Source organism: Balaenoptera musculus, chromosome 9, assembly GCF_009873245.2.
Source record: "Balaenoptera musculus isolate JJ_BM4_2016_0621 chromosome 9, mBalMus1.pri.v3, whole genome shotgun sequence".
Classification (NCBI taxonomy): Eukaryota; Metazoa; Chordata; class Mammalia; order Artiodactyla; family Balaenopteridae; genus Balaenoptera; species Balaenoptera musculus.
The window spans coordinates 86,572,292-86,592,153 of NC_045793.1; the positions used below are offsets into that span (position 1 = coordinate 86,572,292).

At 39.7% G+C, this 19,862-nt stretch overlaps 1 protein-coding gene across 9 annotated transcripts in view; it reads left to right on the forward strand.

Moving 5' to 3' along the window:
- Positions 1-19,862, forward strand: part of MAGI2 (membrane associated guanylate kinase, WW and PDZ domain containing 2) — a 1,338,650-nt gene that overhangs the window by 1,215,052 nt on the left and 103,736 nt on the right. For all 9 annotated transcript variants that reach the window (XM_036863218.1, XM_036863220.1, XM_036863221.1 and 6 more), the window contains 2 exons: positions 13,027-13,212; positions 15,105-15,279. In XM_036863218.1, the coding sequence (XP_036719113.1) occupies positions 13,027-13,212; positions 15,105-15,279 (361 nt within the window). The remainder of the gene's footprint in view (positions 1-13,026; positions 13,213-15,104; positions 15,280-19,862) is intronic.

Below are 19,862 nucleotides of genomic sequence, written 5' to 3' on the forward strand. Positions count from 1 at the left end.
AAGGCTTTTCATGATCTGTCCCTGTCACCTGCATCCCAGGCCTCACTGTTTATGCTCATTGCACCCCTGCACCCACAATGCAGACCCACAGATCTGTGCCTTTGTGAGTCACATCCCCTGTGAGTGCGATGCCTTCCCCATCCTTGCCCACCTGGAAGAGTCCTGTTCACCTTTTAAATGCAGACGAGGCAGCGTTTCCTCCTCCTCCTCCGCTCTCCCCTCCCACCTCCTTTCTCCTGCCTACTCGACATTAGTTCTTTTAACTTCTCTCTATTTATTTCCACCCCAAACCTTTTCTTTATCTCTCCCTGATTTTTTACTTTTCTCCCATTTTTAAGGTTTAATTATCGATAGTAAATGTTACCCTTTGTAGTCTATAGTCTGTGAGTTTTGACAGATGTGTTTGGTTTTGTAACTACTACCACAAGGAGGTCAAGCCCTCTGCCCACTCTCCGCCCAGGCAGCCATGGATTTGTTCTCTGTTCTGTAGTTTTGCCTTTTCCCATATAAGTAGAATCACACAGTCTCTAGCCACTTAGCATAATGCATTTCAGATTCATCCAGGTTGCTTCATGTGTCCGTATCGGTTCCTTTTAAATTGCTGAATAGTATTCCATTGTGAGTGTAGCAGAGTCTGCTTATCCATTCCCAGTTGAAGGATATTCTGGTTGTTTCCTGTTTGGGGTGATTATGAATAAAGCAGCTATGAACCTCTTCATATAGGTTTTTGTGTGAAAATACGTTTTCATTTCACGTGGGTAAATATCTAGGGGTGGAATTGTTGGCACCACTTTCCAGCATGGCTGTTCCATTTTGTATTTCCCTGGATGAGGGCTCCGGATGATCCACATCCTCACCAGCACTTGTTTCCAGGCTTTGTTGTTGTTGTTTAAATTTTAGCTGTTCCAATAGGTATGTAGTCGTTTCAAGTTACATTTCTTCCCTAAAGACTAATGATATTGAGGATCTTTTCATGTGCTCTTTTGCCGTCCTTATATCTGCTTTTTCACTTTTGGTCTCTTCCCTCTAGAATGTAAATAGTATTTCACTGTGAACAAAGAAATACATTTTGAGGTTCTTCAGCCTTTGTTTTTACATTTCTCATTCATTTCTCATGGTAGAGTAATAAGTATCATCTTATGATGATGATCTCAAGTGAAGTTATTATGAAGACATATGTCTGCTTAGTAAAAATGAAGACACATATAGTAACTATGCTTTAAAGTACAAGGGGTTAGAGAAAATACATGTAACCAGAAATTCATATGACGTTAAAATGTGTAATATTTGGGTAAGAAAGATAAGGATAAGAAAGAAAAACTATATGCAGTGATGGTCTCACTTTTTAAATAAGGAATCTCTGACATGATTTATTTGGCCACTCAGAGGTCACACTGCAAGTTGTTTTCAGAATTAATATATGACCAAGATCTTCTAGCTCCTGAACACTTTGCTTGAGGGCCTATTCATATTTAGTTTTGTTCAGTCATGCAAAATTACATTATTTCAAGTTAAAACATGATATACCCTGTTAGTGGAACTTTGGCTTCTGTGGGAAACTGAGCAGCCCATAAATATTCATGTAATCTTCTGGATAACATATTGAAAAGGACAGCTGGCTCAGGAGAGATCATTTGCCTGGGTTAGTATCTGATTCTGTTTACATTAAGAAAATATTGCAAGAAGTTATTATGTACCCGAGCGCTTAGGGGAATACAATGAAAAAGCTGATATTGCACCTGACGGCTTTTGACATTTACCTATTGTAACAGGGAAACTGTGTGAAGATAGCCAAGTGACTTTTTACAAACACAATTTCAGAAGCTATAAAAGGAAAAAAGGAGATGGCAGAGATAGAATACACTGCATCTGTAAAAATGAGAAACACGACTTGTCAGCAACACCTGCTTGTAACTATCAACCATTTCTACTGGGCCTGCTGAGAAATTACTGAAAGCCAAGTACACTGATGGGTGTGAAGTCTCAAAGGCAGTTGAAAGATACAGAGGAAAGAAAGTGTGGTTTCATTGAACATTTTTAACCCAATACCTGGGCTTGATGAAATGTAATTTTATGACATTTTCTGAACTCTTGAAAGAAATCAGTTGTTTTGCAAGAGGGAGGAGATATGGGCATATATGTATATGTATAGCTGATTCACTTTGTTATATGGCAGAAACTAACACACCATTGTAAAGCAATTATACGCCAATAAAGATGTTAAAAAAAAAAAAGAAATTAGTTGTCTTTTATATTTTATCTGTAAGAGCTACAGAGATAACAGGGCTTTTAAAGTTTGGGTACATAAATTATTGACAATATTTTTTTTCCAAACAGATTCCAAATCTCTAACTGGTATACCAAAATATTGATTGCAACAACTGACTTAAATTTAGAAAAGATATTTTCAATTTCTAATTAGTGATCTCATTAACATGTGTTATCTCTTCCCATTTCTTAGAAACCAATAAAATGGTAGTAAATGAAGAAGAAAGGAATGAGCATAAGTGGGGAAGCTATTTTAAAGACAAAAAAGTTTCAACTCATTTTGTAGGGCAAAGGAAGCCAAAAAGAGAAATGGATAGCCCAGATCTGCTCATTTTTTTTTAGAAACTCAGAGCAGCTCAGAACTTTAAAAACTTGGGGGAGAATGGAACACAACAACCATGACCACCAGACATGAAATTTGTATTTTTAAAACAGAAAAACAAGCAAACAATAATGAAAGAATACTAGAAGAAATGGAACAAAAGAAAGCTTCAACGATTGTTCACTTATATACTGTCAACTACAAATTGGCATTTTCCATTGGCACTTGCCGTCTACCTCTACAAGGATGAAATCATGTGCTGCTACAGCTGCTGACTTTCAACACCCCCTGAAAGGAGTTCAGGTGGGGAGCAGAAATGAGGCACTCTGTGCTCTGGGAAAAACTGGCAGAACAGGTCTTCAGATAGTTAGATATTTTCAGGAAAATATATTATGAGCCCAATTCTTGCATCTCCTCATATCTAGAAAAGCACTAAAATCCTTCATGGTGATGTCTGCTCCTCGTGACTAGCAGTAACCTGCACGAGGCTAGCAGAAACCTTCTGTAAAAAATATGTGTTTGATTGCATGTATTCCCCCTTCACCAAAATCGCATATATACTGACCTTACCCCCTGCCTCTTTGGAGCAGTTTCTCAGAGCTATCCGGGGTGCTGTCTCCCGGGCTGTAGTCCTCATTTTGCCCCAAATAAAACTTAACTCGCAACTCTCACATTGTGCATTTTTTTTAAGTCGACAAAACATAGAGAGAGGATATTACCATCATAAAATAAACATAGAATGCTATAAAAATATGATTAAAGAAAGAATTCTTAGAAATTGAAAATATCCTGCGATCTATTGAAAGTCAGCCCTCGACACAAGGGTTTGTAGAAGAAAAAAAGAAAAGAAAAAAAGAAAAGAAAAAGAAATTGAAAATATTTTGACTAAAATTTAAAATTCAACAGAAGGATTGAAAGGTAGAGTAAAGGAAATCTCACATGAAGTAGGACAAAAAGAAACAAAGTTTGAGAGAGGTGATAAGAAAATTAACAGATCAATCCAGGAAGCCAATATCTAACTAATAAGGGTTTCAGAAAGAGAGGGCAGAGTTTCAGAAAGAGAGGGCAAAGATATAGTATAATAACAGTTCCCCAAACCAAAACTTAAAGAAATGTCTCCATACTGAAAAGAACCACACCGAAATCCATCACTGCAAAACTTTAGAACACAAAAAAGTACAGGGACAATCTTAAACATTTCTGAAAGGAAACGGAAAAATAAATATATACAAGGAAAAAGAATCCTGAGGAGTTCAGACCTCTCAGTAGCAACACTGGATGCTAGAAGACAATAGAACAATGCCAGCAAATTTCTGACGAAAAATGATTTTTTCAATTTCGAACTTCATACAATCTAGAATTCTAAGCTGGAATTCTATCAAATGAAGAAGGAAAAATGATTTTTTAAACATTAAATACTGAACAATTACTTTCTCCCATGCATGGTTTCTTAGGAAGATACTGTAGGATGTGCTTTAGAAAAATGAAAGAGTGAATCAGAAAGAGGCTCAGGGTTTACAGACTGTGCATTCCACCATGGAGAACAATAGGAATTCCCCGGAATAACACTAAGCGCGGACTTGAGGGCAGCTGACCCACCTCTGGGAGGGAGGTCTCCAGAAAGCTCAATTGCATAGATGACTTGAGCAGCTTTGGGGGATAAAATTAAGGATATAGAGATAGCATATTGTAGAAGCGGGAGGGGGAGAGGGGGGCAGGGGAATGATACAATCAGACACAATGATTCAGGGTGGGAAGGAAGGAAAACTGTACGAGAAAAGAAATGAATCACAAAACACTACAGTGAATGATATTTACATGGTAAAACCGTAAACAATGATAACTGGTTTAACTAAAAATAGTGATAAAACTATTGGGATAAGGAGAGGAGGTGGGGTGCAGGGTGAGAGTGCTAAATCCTCTGTCATAATAGGAAGTTAGTGTTTATTGACTCAAGTTGACAAATTGAGAAATAGCCATATAACATAATTTGAAATGTGAAGAAGAAAGTAGAGAGGATGAGGAGGATTAGGGCAGGAGACTAAGGTTTTTCATTATAAGCATTTAGGTTGTCTTTTTTTTTTTTAATTTGTACGTATATTACCTCAATTAAATTGTTTTAATTATAAGAGATTTCCAATCATTAGAAGATAGTACTATTATTCTGTTTACTTTGCCCCTTTTTACTTCATGACATGAATTTTGAAATTTTTATACAATTCTCTCATTTTGTACAAAAATCCAGTATTTTCTAGCAATAATATGATAAGCCCTCTGTAATAAATTATAAATAAAAAGAACCTCTTAGTCAGGAACTAAATTTGTCATTATAAAATTGAGCAACTAACCCTTTGAAAGTTAGATTTGCATGTTTGGAATGGATGTACAGTACCACATCTCAACCCTGTGACTGTTTTTAAAAAGGAGCAAAACCACTTATTTTTCTGTTCTGCAGAGAAGAAACATTTATCATATTTTAATATCAGTAACCCTCTGAATTGTTTTTCCATTATTACTGAGTCATCTTGCTGTTTGGTTGTTTGTAAGCAAAACTTACCAAAAGCTATACAGTTTTACTCACTAAAATTATTCAAGTTGAGTGACACAGAATTTCACCTTCTTCTCCATGACTGGAAAATCATGGGTTGCTGATTTAACTAAATGATGGAAATATATATCCTTTTCAGGGTCTTCGGAGGGAAATGCAAAAAATGTTGACTAGAGTTGATATTTGACTTAGAGGGACAAATTTTCTATAGCAACTTTCAGACCAAAACAGAATGTCCCAGCTACCTAGAAATTAGCAAGGTAAAAGGTAACTTCTTAGGATATACAATAAAATGAGATGTATCTCTACAGAAGATAAAGGCTTAAATATCTAGACATGGAACTGCTTCTCCATTCTCTTCCTCTCCAGCTAGACATACCCACATGCATACCCTTCTGGCACCTATAGATTTGAGGAGAATGACTATTCTGAAGTTTCATTAGTTCCTGCCACTCTCATGTCTAGACATTTTGTCAGATTATGAGGGAAGTAAATCATATGGAAAGAATACACAAACTCCTTGAAATGTGGTAGCATACATTAAAATCTATTTAAAGAAAGATGAAGGCTATTTGCTTTGTAGATGCTCAGTAATGATCGACTTATGAGAATATTTTCACAAAGGAATAAGAGAATTAAGGTAATTTTTAGGCCTCTTGAATCAACATGTGAAAAATCAAGGATCTTTAAGGATAGACATAGCAGAAATTATTTGGACTACCTTACTTCTAGTCATGTGCATGGGAATGAGAAATGCAACCACCCATGGAGAAAGAAATTGTTTTTGCTCCTTCCTCCGCGACCCTTTGTGATAATTTTTCTTGGTAACTCTACCATATTCTCCTTTACGTCTTCCATTGCAGACAGTAAAAGCAATGGAGTGATATGAAGAGGAAATATATTATGGATATAGCCACAAAGGATCAATTATATAACTTTCAGGGCCCAGTGGAAAATGAAAACGTGACGTCCTTATTCAAAAATTGTTAAGAAGATCAGGATGGTGACAGCACACTATTAAACCCAACACAAGACCCTTTTGAGTGCAGAGACCTGTGTGGTTGCACAGGTCACACACACATGAAAGTGGCCCTGTGTCTGCAAGTCCACCAAATCTTTCCAAACAAAGGAACCATGCCAACCCAACCTCGTGTTCCAGGATAGGATAGTCAAGTAGTAGCTAATTACAGTTCCTAATGCAATGAGATTTCTTTCGATTACCAATTCACTTTCAGCAAAATAGTAGCATACAAAGTAAGATATGGCTGATGAGTGTCTCTTTCTCTCCAACTGTGTGGTTAATAACTTTTTAGATGGTGCTTTCTGCCCTTAGAAACATGAGTTCGGCCAGCCTCCCAAATTGCCAGTGGTGAGGCCCTCTTTCCATTCTCCCATCTGACCATCTGCTTGTTACCAACTGCAGGAACTAAACTGTTCAACCACAAGAGAATGACTCATGGGTGCTGGAGGGGGGAAAGTGCACTTTTGGAATCTGCAGTCCTTAAAACACCAGCTGCTTGGTTTGGGATTACAACTCATTTGGCTATGAAATTCAAGGAAGACGTTTTCGTTTTTGGAAATCTGAATTTTACAGACTTCTAGAGGAAAACAAGTCATGCAGTCTGCTTTTTCTTAATTTTACCACAATTTTTTTAAAACACCAAACACATGTTTTTCCCCCATCTTCACCCCCGACGACCAAGAAAATCTCTTTCAAAGGACACTGTGTCACACTCCAGGAAGGGACACCATCTAGCTAAATGTCACCATAGAACACTCTCATTCAGGACTTGTAGGAATGAAAGAGATGGAAAATAAGCAAGATTAATACTAGACTCGCAGACTTCCCTGGTGGCGCAGTGGTTAAGAGTCCGCCTGCCAATGCAGGGGGCATGGGTTCGAGCCCTGGTCCGGGAAGATCCCACATGCAGCAGAGCAACTAAACCCATGCGCCACAACTACTGAGCCTGCGCTCTAGAGCCCGCGAGCCACAACTACTGGGCCCGCGCATCTAGAGCCCATGCTCCACAACAAGAGAAGCCACCACAGTGAGAAGCCTGCACACTGCAACGAAGAGTAGCCCCCGCTCGCCGCAACTAGAGAAAGCCTGCGCACAGCAATGAAGGCCCAACGCAGCCAAATATAAATAAATAAACAAACAAATAAATTTGTTTAAAAAATACTAGACTCGGGTTTCTGAAGGCAAAAAAAAATCAGGATTCATCATCATTTATTAGCCACAAACACCCTGTGACAATTACTCTTCTGTTTTTCTGATATATCTAGAGGAGCTGAGCAAAGGCATCACATCTGGGATCTCAGATAGGGAAGCATAATGATGGGTTGGAGGGACGCCGTCTACAAAGTATCCTCTCCATGCATCTCCCTCCGTGGATTTGATAGCACCCCCTTGACCACCGTGAGTTTTTCACTAAGGGAGCTGTGACTTAGCCTAGGGGCACTATGCTCTCTCTTCCCCAGAGTGACCTTCCTTTTTCTTACTACTCTCTCTGAGTCCACACCGGGACTCAATAGTTCACCCCACCTTTCTACTCTTATTGTATGTTACCTCTACCACAGATTTGCCATTTGTGTTTTAGTTTAAATATTTTGTATGATTATCCCTCGTCTCCGCAACTGGACTGGGAGTTTCTTGAAGGCAAATACCATGTATTTATTTTATTATTGTCTTCCCCACTGCACCTAGCATTGTGTCTGTTACTCAGAAGATGCTATTCAGCAATGTGTTGTTGATAGAGTAATTGATTCTCCTGCCCCAACCCACAATTTTAAAACTAGGCAGTAAATAATCTTCACAGAATATTTTAAGAAAACCAACTGGAATCATCCAATTAAAAAAAAAAAATTTCTTTTCATGCCAGGTCATAGATTCTAAACCCAAACTAACTTCTGTTGCCTCTTTAAGCTAATGACATGTTGTTTAACCTTCACAGATTAATGGAATTGTGAGCTAATGACAGTTTATGCTACTGATTGCCTTTGAAGTATTTATTTTTGTCATGTTCACTTCAGAAACTTCTCGCTTGTAAGTTTGACATGATTGATGCAGAATTCACTTTCCCCATCTAATGCTTTCCTCCGTATACAACTCCACTTTGTGGGATCTGTTATCAAGGAGATAATTAAATGTAAATATGAGTCACAAGCTCTTCCTTCTCTGAAATGAGATACATAAAAGACAACAAGGAAACATGGGGGGAAAGGTGGGAGGGAGATTCACTACTCCCTTCCACCAGGGTGGTGCAGCTAAAAATTTCATGAATAATCCATCACCAAAAACTTCAGGAAGAAAACACCAAAGAAAAAAAAATCCTCCCACATTCTTTATGGGAACTGACCCAAGGTAGAACACAAGAGCTCATTGGTTGACCAATGGCTGAAGGAGCCTGAATAGACCACAAATGGTCCCAGAAGAGAAACCAACAGCCAAAAGGGAGGATCGTTGCTTCCTGTAGTGGTTGTGGCTAAAGACCCAAAGAATCCAGGCCTTTAGAACTAACTTAGAGAGCATCTGGTCCAACTGATTATGTCTGAATATTCCTACTAAAACAAGTGTTCTGTGTTAGGCAGTGCCAAAGGAGTCAATTTATCTACAGGAAAATATACAACATATTGCAGTGTAAGTGCACAGTAGTGTTTTACCCAGAAATGAATAAAGAAAAAAAAAGATGGGTTTCTTTTTCCAGAACTTATGTGATTTGCAATTAAAGGGAAATTTCTATCTGGTAATACATTGTCTCCTTCCCAAATGTCAGTATGTCCAAAGCCGCATGACATTGCAACTTTTCCCAAATATCTGCACATCCTAAGCACACTGTGTCAAGAAGCCTGATCCAGAGACTTGATTTATGTTGCTGCCCGACAGATGATGTCTGGAAGGCAGGCTGTCTACAGGGTCCGTGCTCCGGCAGTTACCTTAGTCATCAATTCTCAGAGCATTAATGAGTACCATTCATCCCAATAATAGAAACTAAGGTCAGGGCCTCCTCCATGCTCTGTGATTCCATTAGCAACGCACAGAAAACACTTAGGTCATAAGCTCTGTAGACCTCAGGACTGAGCAAACGGAGCTGCGTCTTGTTTTCGGAGAGAAACTTCTCTGAGCACACCCCTTGTCAATGATTTGTTGTACACCAGCATTTGAAGTAATTACACATGTAGGGGAAATGCTGGTAAAGGAAAGTGAGGCTGTCTTCAGCTGCCAAGAGTTTCAAATACTGTTTTTATTAAAGTAAATGCCAATAAAAAGCAATTTGAATAAAACCATTTCAAGCACTTCAATGACTGGATGTACATTTCTACATTGTGTACTCATTCAGATATTATGTAAGCCACTCCATCATTCCATGGGCCTGCCATAGAATTTATTTTAGTTTTCATTCTTTTATCTGGTTTTTATTGATTTATTTTAGTTTTTATGTTACCTACCCTAATAAAGTGGAAATGGCCTTGAAACTAAGCGTTATCACTATATGCAAATAATTCTATTTAGAATGAAACTTTCATCTTGAAATCTCACGCAGCACGCTTCCTAAGCTAAGTCTCACCAGTCAGTCCTTCACTCCTCATAATTGCTTTCAACCTGCCACATATTAAAAAAAGAAGGAAGTAACCCCGAGGTTTGAAGTCACAGGTGTGGGTTTGAATCCTGGCTTTGACATTTTTTTTTTCTCAACAGTTAAATAAACATGATTATTAAATTTTTACAGCTATTCTATATTGTAGCTGTAAGGAGTTAAAATAAGTTCCTAATACAGTCCCTGGATACTAACAAATAATAGCTTAGTGTGTGTGTGTGTGTGTGTGTGTGTGTCTGTGTGTGTGTGTCTGTGTGTGTGTGTCTGTGTGTGTGTGTCTGTGTGTGTCTGTGTGTGTCTGTGTCTGTGTGTGTACGAAATCTTGTTTTGAAACGTTTGGAGTTTCATGCCCAGTAAATTATAAATGATACACAGTAATGGAGGGGAGCAGAGGCATGAATAATTCAAAACAGCAAATCATCCATATATCATTCGCATGTGTTTTGAAATGTATTTTTTAATTTCATTTCAAATGTGAGTGTTTCTAATACCCAAAGAAATTACTTCAAAGGAACGACACTATGATGTGAAATCCTTGCTAAATGGGATCTGAGGAACTGTCCAATTTCCCTGTTCTCTCCTCTCCGCTCCTCTCCTCACTGCCCTCTTCTCCCCTCCCCTTCTCCCCATGCCCTGCCTGTCAAAAGACAGCAGCCACAAAGAAACCACTTCAAGCAAAGCTCCTGCCTTTCACTCTCCGCTGAATCAGGGCCACTGGTGAAGCATTTACGATTCCCTCCCTAGAGGCAGGCTGCACTCACCAAATGAAAGCACTGGGCACTCAGGGAGCACTCGAGTGGAGGGAGGGGATGGTGAGGGCGAGAGAGGCAGCATGGGGTCTGCTTGAGAGCAAAGGCTGTGGAATCTGACAGTCTGGGATTCTAAACCCTGGTCAGCCTATGTGACCTTGGGCAAATTGCAGACTGTTTCATGCCTCAGTTTCCTCCACTGTAAACATGCAATGATAATGCTGTCAGGTATCTCATATGGTTTGTTAAAGATCAAATTGTATTTATTTTAATGTAGTTATAATATTGTGTGTGTGTGTATAAGGCTCAAGGTGGATAATGCATCATATACAGAAGAGATCTGTATTATGCTGATTTCCCTTTGGATAATAAACTCTTACTTATAAGTTGGTGTTTTCCTACAGAGACCTGCAACACCTTTTTAGTGAAACCTGAGAAGAGCAAACAGGATTCTTGACCTCATCTAGTGTCTGTATTTTCCACAAAACATATCTCTGTTTCCCAAATGAAGCTGTTTTAGCTGTTACAGGTTTACCCCATGCAGACAGAATTCGAGCTGGTGCCTACGTACAAACACACACACGTCAACAGTGATATCGGAAACACTTAAAAATAATCGTAATAAAAAGAATGAACGAAAAGTTAATATTTAGCAATTCTTAATGCCAGGCACTGTTCTAGTCACTTTATGTATGATAACTAATTTACTTCTCAGAACCGTCCTGTGAGGTCAACTATATTATTATCCCAATTTTACTGTTGAAATACAGAAACTCAGAGAGGTCATGTAGTTGTTCAAAGGTCGGGGTAGGTAACAATATACACATTATGACCCGGGAGATCATATCATTTATTGACTGTTTCAGGACACTCTTGAACATGAAAGGGGGCAAAAAACAGGAACAAAAGTTCACTCTAATTATGGGTGAAGGCCAAACAGCTTGCAACACGCATATCATGTTATGCAATTAGTGAATGAATGAGTTCTTATTACATTTCTACTTGAGCAATATATTGTCCTAAGACTGTCGGATGATCATTAGTATGCTTTAAGTAAGGTGTTCTTAATTAAAGCCATCCACGCTTGTGGTAAATAAAGCTGTGTTTGAGCTTCCAGCATGATGAGTTTCACTTCAGAGATGCAGGCTCAGCCAATATTTTCATATGCTACCTGTAACCTTTCACAACAGAAATATGATCAAGGTATTGGTTCATTAACTCTCTGATTGTCCTTCCTTACCATGGCCATTAGCTGATGTTCTGCCTTTCACTGTAACACATACACAAGATTGAGAGTTTAAGGGACAGACATCCCTGGAGCATAATGAATGGTGGAGTGCGTCTTTGCCTCTTTATGCAGATGAAATCAGTCCCTGACTTCCACAGGGAGAGCAGCAAGTCATTGACAGGAAGTTTCCCCACTGGGGCTCCTGTCCTGAAGGAAAAAAGGAAAGGAAACAGCTTTCTATATGGTCAGCTTCTTGAGGGCACTTATAGGGACACTGTGCACTATTGATGTCCAACCCCAGGAATAGATAACCTGGTAGGAACTCAAACAATGACATTGAATACGAGTCAACCTGCTAGAAAATCTATATCCCCAAGAACCTGGCTCTCCCCACATATATAAATGAATAATGAAAAAGAAAACGAATTTTCATTGTTTTAAAGAGACATATACCATATTTCATCAATTGTAACGCACATTTTTCATATTCTAATATTTCAAAAATTAGAGAGCATGTTATGTCAGAGTGTCGTTGTTTAATTGCCAGAGTTGGGTTTTTTTTCTATTTTTCTTGTTGTCCATAAAAGAAAGGTATATCTTAGCATCAATGACATCTTAGATTTGATGAAATACATTATCTACCAGATATTAGCAAGATCTCAGCACCACTTGCATTGAATCAGAAAGAAGAGGTAATAGTTGAAAACTGCATCAACCTTTAAACTACAGCTTAGTAGATAAGTAGGAAGTTGGTCATAACTTCTTCACCAGCTGGCTAATTCCCATATAAGTATTTTTCTCCCTTTCTTGTTTTCTCCTCTCAGTAAAACAGAAAAGGGTAGATATTAAGCTCCCAGCATTTATTATATTTTTCTGAACTGTATTGTTTTCCTTAGAGTATGAGCTCTTTGGGCATAATGTTCTACGTCTGTGGTTCTCAATTTTTTGTATGTATTAGAATCTCTTGAGGAGCTTCTTGAAAATCCATTGTCCTCCCCTCCTACATGAACATTCTGATTTGCAAGGTCTAGGATAAGACCCAAAGAGCTGTATTTTTAATCCTAGGGTGAGTATGATGGTCCATGTGTTTGGAATTAGCCCGTCACTACGAAGGACTTGAATTTAGAAACTCTGGTGTCAGTAGTATGCACAGAGCTGTATTTGATAGGGATGATTGTAATCTCAAGAGGCAAATACACTGACGAAAGGAAGAATTCTGATATTGCATTGTTTCCTATGCGGCTGATACTCGAAGGTAAAACATGTACTGGTAATGCCCCTGATACCTATTTCTGTTGGGGATGTTTTTGTAGCTGTGCCACATAAAATTGGACGCATCATTGATGGGAGTCCCGCAGATCGCTGTGCAAAACTAAAAGTGGGAGACCGGATCTTAGCAGTGAATGGCCAGTCTATCATCAACATGCCTCACGCTGACATCGTGAAGCTCATCAAGGATGCAGGTCTTAGTGTCACCCTTCGCATCATTCCTCAGGAGGGTGAGTGCCTGCCCTGGGGTCATGGAGCCCACCTGGCTGCGCTCAGGGTGTCAGAACATCAGAAGTTGTTCTTTCCATTTTTGCAAACATTAACACTCTGTTGCAACCCATATCCTGTTTACTCAATACCAGTTTCATTCAAAGATCAAGCTATATGGTGTTGTAGATAACTAGTGTGAATCCCAAGGCACTGGCTTATTCAATCTTTCCCTTTGGTCCCGGGAGTACTGTTTTTATGGTTATATTAAGCCAGAACACATTCAACAGAGATGATAAAGTTACCAATCTGATGGAAAAAAAATATTGATGTTAGCAGTTAAGCTCTGGAGGATTCTTCAAAGTCAGATCGATTTTGAAAAGCTTGAGGAAGTTGTGGTATAAAGAGAGCTCATTTAGGAAATGTTGCGTTTGATAAGAATTTTAAATTCCCACTTAGCCTTTTGAATTTCTCTGTACAAGGACTCCCCCCCTGAGGCTTGAGGAGTAGTGCACATCACACCTCACAGCCATGCCTCAAGGGGCCGTGGAATTCTCTGAGCACCGATTCACCAGCAGTTCACCATTTCCGGGCACAGTGGGTTCATTACTAGCTGCTGGCTCATTAATGACATTTGGGAATTCAGCCTCTGGCGCTCGCTGGTGAGTGGACCACAGTGCCCACATGGAGAAGGATGGGCTCACTCACCTCTGTCCCCTCTGGTTTACTCCGTCTCCTCCTTTCCTCTGGGGACTATCTAACAAGCAGGCATCAAACAGCCACCTGACTTTAAATATAAAACAGTGATTCTCAGTGGAGGTGATTTTGTTCCCCCCAAGGGGCATTTGGCAATGTCTGGAGATGTTTTTCGTTGTCATGATTGGGCCGGGGGTGCTACTGGTGTGTAGTGGGTAGAGGTTACAAGGATGCTGCTCTGTAAACATCCTACAGAGCATAGGACCGCCCACCACGGCAGGAATTATCTGGCCCCAAGTGTCCGTAGTGCCAAGGTGGAGAAACCCTGATACAAGTGGAGAAGAAATTTTAAAATTTAGGGTGAGAGCAAAGAAAGGGGAGAGTGATTTATAAGGGAATGCTAATAGATCACTTCTTTTTTGTCACCCAGCCAAAAAAAAAAAAAAAGACCATTTTTAACTTGTTATCTGCAGACAACATTATGTATAAAATATTCAACAGAAGTTAACTCTAAGCAAAATCGGTCACAAAAGACTTCTTGCTTCTCCCTTTTCCCAGTATGAAATATGTCTGTCCTGCTCTTATTCCAACATGGAGAGATAACTTCAGTTGAAAATTTGATGCTAAACAAGAAAGACCAAGAAGCAGTTTTAACAGAGAACAACTTATGAACCTTCCTCTGTCCAGTGTTCTTTTTTCTTTCCGGAGAACCATGGAGTACAGAGGGTTATTAGGCGATAAGACTAACAAGGAACTGAAGAAAGGATTGTGAAAAGCACTTACTTTTCTTATAGTTAATTCCTTATCCAAACTTTGGAATACTGTTAGGACTTCTCATTACAACCAAAAAGTAGTGCCTAAAACACTTTCTTGCAGCAAGTAATGCTGGAACAAATAGAATATATTTTAGAGCTTACTCCTTCGAATTATTTTTCATCGTTTTAATAAGTTTTTCATGGTAATCTTTTCTTCTGACAAAATGACGAGAGATTCTGTTCATAACCTTGTTCAGCAACCTCATAATTAATGGAAGAATACTAATTCCAGGAGTGGTCTTAGAGCTTGCTAAGTTTAAGCTGCTCTCTTAAAGCCTAACAGAAACTAGAAGAACCAAAGCCCTGAGTCATGTGAGGAGGCAGAGGAACCAACTCGGGCCACCTGCTGCCGTTATATCAAATGCCAACCTGACTGCATTTGCCTCTTTGGTTTCCCACCGCAGAGCTCAACAGCCCAGCCTCGGCACCCAGCTCAGAGAAGCACAGCCCCCTGGCCCAGCAGCACAGCCCCCTGGCCCAACAGAGTCCCCTGGCCCAGCCCAGCCCGGCCGCCCCCAACAGTCCTGTCGCCCAGCCAGCTCCCCCTCAGCCACTTCAGCTGCAAGGACATGAAAACAGGTAAAGTCTCCTCTGGCTTTTCTGCTGCTGAGTCGTGAGGGAAGTGGGGAGAGAGAGAGTCTGGGACAGGACAGGTCACGGGCAGGAGAGAGATTTGCATAATGTAGAAATTACCGTGTGCGCCTCTGTGTGATTTTGAGATTGTATGTATGTTAGAAACGTAGTTTCATTAGCAAATACAGGTGTCTGTCCTTCACAGTAAGAGAAGCTTTCCTGAGGAAATGATGCATCATTGCAGATGAGTAGGGTTTAACTAGCTGGAGAGCACGTTAAAGAGGGTCCAGACAGAGTCATATGTACAATATACAGTATCGTATACAAAGGCCCTTTGGCAGGAGGGGGTATGCAAGCACGAAGGAGGGAAATAAGGCCAGTGTAGTGCGGGGAGAGGGGCGGGAGCATAGTTGGAGATGAAGCCAGTGAGGCTGGTGGGAAACTGCCCTAAAGGGTCTCAGAGGTTTGTTAAAGATTTTGATCTTTATCGTACGTGTTGTGAGAGGTCATTGGAGGGTTTTCAGCTGAGGGCTGACATCCTTGGATTAGCTTTTCAAGATCTCTCAGTTGGCCCCGTAGAGAGCACACTGGAGGCTGATCCCAGTGAATGAAGTTAGAAGTGGCCGCCGTGTCCACCGAGCCATGCACATGATGGTTCGGAGAATAGCGGCGGTGTGGAGGTGGGACACGTTGAAGGATTTGTGAGCATGAATGTAAGTTAGTATTTTTACTGCATTTTACGTTATATCCACCTGCCCACGGTCTAATGAGATTCTTCCGTTTCACATCACGAACTCATGTGATCAGGCCCCGTGAAAGTGCAGAATAAAAGGCTGCCATAGGAAAACAACACTGTCTTCTTATTGGGACATGTGTGTAACGGGGAGCCTGGGTTAGGTTGCGCCATTAGAGAAAGAGATGAAGACATGTTCCCATGTTGGTTTTGCCCTTTCAAAGGAGAAAAATAGAACAACCCACGGGAACGTCTCTGAAAACAAAACCCTCACTGGTCCTTTCCGTGATTCTAACGTTTTCTGAACATCTGCTACCCATCTCCTGCCTCCCCTGTTGGTGAAGATGAAGTGAGACCCAGTTTTTGAGTCCCAGAACTTGCTAGGTTTACCACTCACAATGTTGCAAAGCCAATACTTGCCCTGTGCCAGAAGTGTTCTTTCCATGAAGCCCTGTTCTATTCTGATTTCTCCCATTTGCTTTCATAGAAAAATAAATATCTATTGTCCTCAGCTGTTGATGGTTTTAATATAGGCCAGGGAAGAAAAAAGACTAAGCCCCATAAGGTAAATGATACAGAGGCAAGAATTTGACAGTCCAGAAGAGGAATATGTCCTGGGTGCCTCAGTAATAAGCCCCAGATGCATTTGCTTTCACCATGTGCTGTTTGGACACATTGCACTGGCTTTCCCCGGGATTCACTTTAGATTTAGGAGGAAGGACCTGAGTGCTCCAGCAGTCCCCGAGCCCGCTTCAGACACTTCCTCTTGGCTCTGCCACTGCCAATTAAACCTCCCCGCCACAATGGCGTCTTCCCTTTCCAGAGTTAAACTTTCCTGGAATTGGACTCCTGCTTCTGGCCTGCGGGTGGGTAATCTCATCCCTAGTGTGTTGTAGTTCAGTGGGGAGAATGACAAATGGGCAAGGCCACTATCCTGTCCCCATCGGCTACTGGTTACAACTGGGGGACTCGGCCCCTGTCAAAGAAGCAACAGCCTTTGGATGGTTTTGTTTTTGTTTTTGTTTTTGTCTTTGTTTTTGTTTTGCCTGACTGTGGGATAAAATATTTCCTGACTCTGGGATTAACAGATTGACCTGATCCAAATTTTTAGGAATTACCAACAAATTTACCCAGAGTTCTTAGCTATTTTTGCTTCAGTAATATTAAATGCCTGGAAAGTGCGCACTCCTGTTCTAGGGTCCTTTCCTGGCACTGAGGTTTCCTGGCTTAGCTGTTTGGTTGTTAGTAGGTGGCTCTTTTCCAAATGAATGAAGAGATTCCATAATCTTACAGATACCAGAACCATTTTTCTAGCTGCATTTAAAGATGGTCATGGTATCAGAGAGAAACTCTTTGCCTTTTTCTGGATCAGGCTACAGATGTCTCCAAGACAGCTTGTATGCCAAGCACACAGTATGAATTTCCTATTAATTCATTTGTACAAGAAGTGCCCACCTACATGTCAAATTGAGCCAGTTTCCATGTTAAAGTGGGATAAAATAAAGTGACAATCTGCTCGCAAATTTTTATCTTATGAGTTAGGAGAAGTGAATATTTTATCCTGTCTTATTTACTCTTGAATTGGCTTCCTCCTGACACTCTGCACACCTCTACTCATTTCTCTGTCTCTTAACATCCTTTTGGTGCGTGCTCAGGAAACAAAATAATTTTAATATGAACATAAGCAAAACCCTGTTCAAGGAGAAGCATTTTTTGAAAACAACAAACAGCCCTTGGGTAATATATTCAGAAACTAAGTATAAATAGCAGAAATCACCTTCCCAGCAAAGGCAATCATCATTTACTTCTTTTAAATAGCAAGATTAGTGGAAAACATTGGAAATTGACTTCTTTCATAGACTTTGTGCACTAGATGCTGCAAGCTGGAAGCAATTCTTGAAAGGCCCACATGAGGCAAAATCCCACCGTAAGATCCCCTACCACATGGGCAGCATTTTTTGATTCTGGAACTTATTCATACCATAAAACTCTGCTAGAATTTACCATTAGCAATCTGGTTTTATCATCTCTAAAGTCTCTTTAATAGTGGAATTAATAGCTACGAAGAGTTATACTGATATACAACCTACGAACCTTTCATAAGTAAAGGAACTTTTAAGAGGCTGTTTGTTTGTTTGTTTTCAATGATCCTGAGTTTTCCTTAAAATAAAGTGTTTCACAAATTCAGAGTAACAACTTTTGCCCTAACTAGTGTATCATTCACTTAAAAGTTAACAACACTCATAAAAATTAAGTATATTTTCCTTATTACAGAATTCTTCTTCAACATAAAATCCTGCACGTGGCACTGTTGAATGAAATGTGAATGCTCAGAGGCAGGCTTGGATGACTGCTGTTACAAGTTCTAACTGTCCCTGTTTCTAAGGCTCTGGGGAGACTCTTAACATCTCACCCTCTTCTGCTCTACCTCATGACACATCTGGTTGGAAAGGAAGCTTATAATGGATATTCCATACCAGTACCACAGAGATAATGAAAATAAAGTGACTGTGCTATAACTTAAAACAATGTGACATCTAAACCACCAAGCACACGATTTCTAAAAAGGAGCCGATACACACCAACAAATGTCACCCAGTCCAATTCCTTTTGTTTAATTCATACGTTTGCCTAGTTAAGCATCTTATTCAAAGCGTATTTTAAATAATTCTATTCTCAGAATGCACACTCTCAGTAGGTGAGTGGACAGCTTGCTGAGGTATAAACAAAGCCTAAATGATGCATCTCACAAAAGGAATGTGTCCCTTCTGCAAGTTAAGTAACAAATGGGAACTACTCAAAGCGTTATTAAAATAACTGCATTTCTAACCCCCTTTCAAAACCCCAAATAAACACATCTATTGCCATACACTATCAGTGTGTGAATGTGTTTTTCTAATCGACCTGTATCCCTAAGTAGGTCATTATATAGAGTGTTGTCATGGCAACAGGCAATGAACTACAGAGTTAAGTGGCCTCTATATTATGGTGATAATTTTTTTCAGTTTATCTTATTAATGATCCCGTAATGGTAGGTATTGGCTACTTTAGCCCTTTTTTGGCCCTGGAAGCCCCTCAGTTTAGAGCAATTTGGATTCACAAAACAGAACTAAACAATTAGTTTTGGTCTCTGTATTTATTAATAACTAGAAACAAGAAATAATATCTAGAAACAAGAACAAGACAAGTGTTCGACATAAACACTTTTGCCTTTCCTTCTGTCTAATGACCATGATAGTATCTGATACTAAGCCTGAGAGTTATAGTCTAGTATTTAAACCTCCGTGTAATATGTTTCTACTTTTAGCAATGACCCAATGACTTTCTGCTTGATTTGTAGTTGGTGATTATACCTTACTTTCACTCCTTTAACCTCTGTAAGATATTCAAAAAGCCCCAAGCTAACAGGTTAAAACAGCCTTTAGTTAGCTATTTATAGAGAATTTAGAGATCACTTCAATCATGTTTTCATGAAGTAACCGGATGCTGTGTGTGTGTCAGAGAGAGAGAGAGAGAGAAAAATTGAAACAATTCGTTTACTGATATTAAGACAGACTGTTGTTTGGGGATGTAAGTGTGTGAGTTCCTAGATTTGCTGCAGTTGCACAGTTTTTAAATAGCAAAGTCAGAGAAGGTTATCCATAAGTCCTTTTCCACAAAGTTCTAAGTGACCATCACTTTTACCTTGATTTCCTAAGGAGCCAAATGAAAAGTATACCGTATAGCATTTGTCAAAGATTTTTTAAAAATACTTATTTATTGAATCTTCTCATAATCCTGAACGTGAAAAGGACCACCAAGAGGTGTGGCCTCTACACGCCTGGAGGTCCTAAAGTCATTCTAATCTCCTTAGAAT